General features: G+C 35.6%; 1 protein-coding gene across 1 annotated transcript; it reads right to left on the bottom strand.

Annotated features, from left to right (window-relative positions):
* Positions 1 to 642: 642 nt before the first annotated feature.
* LOC109153766 lies at positions 643 to 1905 on the bottom strand. The gene has a single exon (XM_019301631.1). The coding sequence runs from the start codon at positions 1903 to 1905 to the stop codon at positions 643 to 645; it is 1263 nt and encodes a 420-aa protein (XP_019157176.1).
* Between the last annotated feature and the right edge of the window lie 710 nt (positions 1906 to 2615).

The raw sequence follows: 2615 nt of genomic DNA, 5'->3' as shown, positions 1-2615 counted from the left end.
ATCAATTTTTGATTTAGTTGTTTTTAGAAATGGCCTTCCCAATAATATTAGTGTTGAATCACAAGAATTATTATCTTCCTCCATATCAACTACATAGAAATCAGCAGGAAAAACTAAACCTTGCACTTGTACTAAAACATCTTCTAGAACACCCACAGGATACACATTAGATCTATCAGCAAGTTGAATAATTATACCCGTTTCTTTTAATGGACCAACATTTAGAGATGAATAAACAGACATGGGCATGACTTTAATTGAAGCTCCAAGATCTAACATTGCTCTTTCAATATTAACATTACCAATCTTGCAAGGGATAACAAACATACCTGGGTCTTTACACTTGGGAGGTAATTTTTTCTGAAGGATAGCTGAAACATTTTCCCCCATGCTTACCATTTCATTACCTTTCAACTTTCTTTTATTTGTGCACAACTCTTTGAGAAATTTAGCATACCGAGGAATTTGTTTAATAGCATCAAGTAAAGGAATATTTACCTCAACTTTCCGGAAGGTTTCAAGAATTTCTTTCTCTTCTTCATTCTTCTTGGACTTAGCCAATCTACTAGGAAAAGGCGGAGGAGTTACCATTGTCTTTGGATGCTCTCTAATAGGCTTTTGATCATCTTGAGGTTGATGGACTTATTTTTCCGTTTCCTCATCTCGATTTGGTGGTTTTCCCACATGAGTAGGTTCTAGCAACTCTTTTCCACTTCTCAATATAATTGCACTTACATTTTCCTTTGGGTTCACAACAGTTTGTGATGGCAATTTACCTCGAGACTCCAATCTACTCACGGTAGATGCTAGCTGGCTCATTTGACTTTCTAAGTGTTGAATACTTGTCCTTGTTTCTTGCTGAAATTGTTGTGTGTTAGTAGCAAGTGATTTAACAATATCTTCTAATGACATACCTGAATTAGAAGATGACTGTTGTGAAGATGAAGGTTGTTGAAATTGTAGGCGTGCTTTATAACTAAAATTAGGATGATCCCTCCATCCTGGGTTGTATGTATTTGAGTAGGGATCATAATTCCTTTGGGGTTGTCCCGGAAATCCTCCAACTGCATTTACATCATCACAAGAGTTGTATTGAAGCGTTGGGCACATGTCAGTTGGATGGCCAGTAACAGCACAAATTCCACAAGCTTTTACTTGTTGTACATTTCTTACAACTAACTGTTGAACAAGAGTAGTTAATTGAGATAATTTATTGTCAAGGGAAGAAATATTTACCTCATCCACTCTTCTTGGAGATGTGTCTTGTCTACATCCAAATTGTTGTGAATTAGCAACCATGATGGATATCAAATCTCTAGCTTCACGAGGAGTTTTGTTCACTATAGCACCTCCACTAGCTGCATCCATCATATTTCTTTGCATGGGCAGCAATCCTTCATAGAAGTATTGAATAAGGAGTTGTTCAGAAACTCCATGTTGGGGGAAACTTGCACACAGTTGCTTGAAGCGTTCCCAGTATTCGTGGAGGATCTCTACGTCTCTTTGCTTAATGCCACATATTTCTCTTCTAATGCTAGCTGCCCGTGAAGCTGGAAAAAACTTTTCATGAAATAGTCTTACCATATCCGCCCATGTGGTTATTGTGCTAGTAGGGAGGTAAAATAACCAATCCTTTGCTTTCTCGGTTAATGAAAATGGGAAAGCACGCAATTTAATTTTCTCCTCCGTCACTCCTTGTGGTTTGAAGCTCGAACACACCGCGTGGAACTCCTTTAAGTGCTTATATGGATTTTCATTTTCAAGTCCACGAAAAGTCGGAAGTAATTGAATCAAACCTGACGTTAATTCAAAACCAACCTCTAATGCAGGATGTTGAATACAAAGCGGTTGTTGATTCACATTTGGTGACGAAAGCTCCCGCAAGGTCCTTTGTTCTTCGGCCATTGCTTGCTCTACTTCGGGATTGCAACAAGAGGCAGTTGATTCAGTTGTGGTATTTGATTGAAGGGATGTTGATGAAAGGGCTTGATTTTTGCGCAACTTAGTTTCTTTTCTCAACCTTTTAGTAGTCTTCTCGATCTCAGGATCGTATTGCAATTCACATGTACGAGAAGAACATGGCATAAAAATAATCTATTTGACACCAATCCCCGGCAACGGCGCCAAAAATTTGATGGGTGTTGAATTCAACAAATAATAAAGTACTTACTCTTATTAATTGTAATAGTAATGAGTAAGGTTCTACCCACGGAGATTGGTTAGACTTATTTTAACAAAAGACTTAAACAAGAATGGGATGAGAATTGGAATTTAAATAGCAACAATAAGTTGACAAATAATATCAAATATAAAATAATAATAATAATAATAATAATAATAATAATAATAATAATAATAATAATAATAATAATAATAATAATAATAATAATAATAATCAATAGCAACTAGTATCCAACTCAAGGCATAATATCAATTTAATTCTAACAAGACAGATCATTGATTTCAAAGACAAAATTATTTTACTCTTTACCAAATTGATTATGGTTATTAACAAGCTCTAATAACCTATCTTTCCTTACTTTGTCGATAAACAAAACAAACACTTTGATTACTTCCCTAGCTAATAAACAACCCTAAACAAGCTCTTAGGATTT

The sequence above is a fragment of the Ipomoea nil genome, unplaced genomic scaffold (assembly GCF_001879475.1).
Source record: "Ipomoea nil cultivar Tokyo-kokei standard unplaced genomic scaffold, Asagao_1.1 scaffold2537, whole genome shotgun sequence".
In the NCBI taxonomy this organism is placed as follows: domain Eukaryota; kingdom Viridiplantae; phylum Streptophyta; class Magnoliopsida; order Solanales; family Convolvulaceae; genus Ipomoea; species Ipomoea nil.
The sequence above is the reverse complement of the archived record's forward strand: the minus strand, read 5'-3'. Positions and strand labels throughout refer to the sequence as shown.

Excerpts from the sequence above, each read along its gene's own strand:
- LOC109153766 (XM_019301631.1), bottom strand. The coding sequence starts at position 1,905 with ATGGCCGAAGAACAAAGGACCTTGCGGGAGCTTTCGTCACCAAATGTG.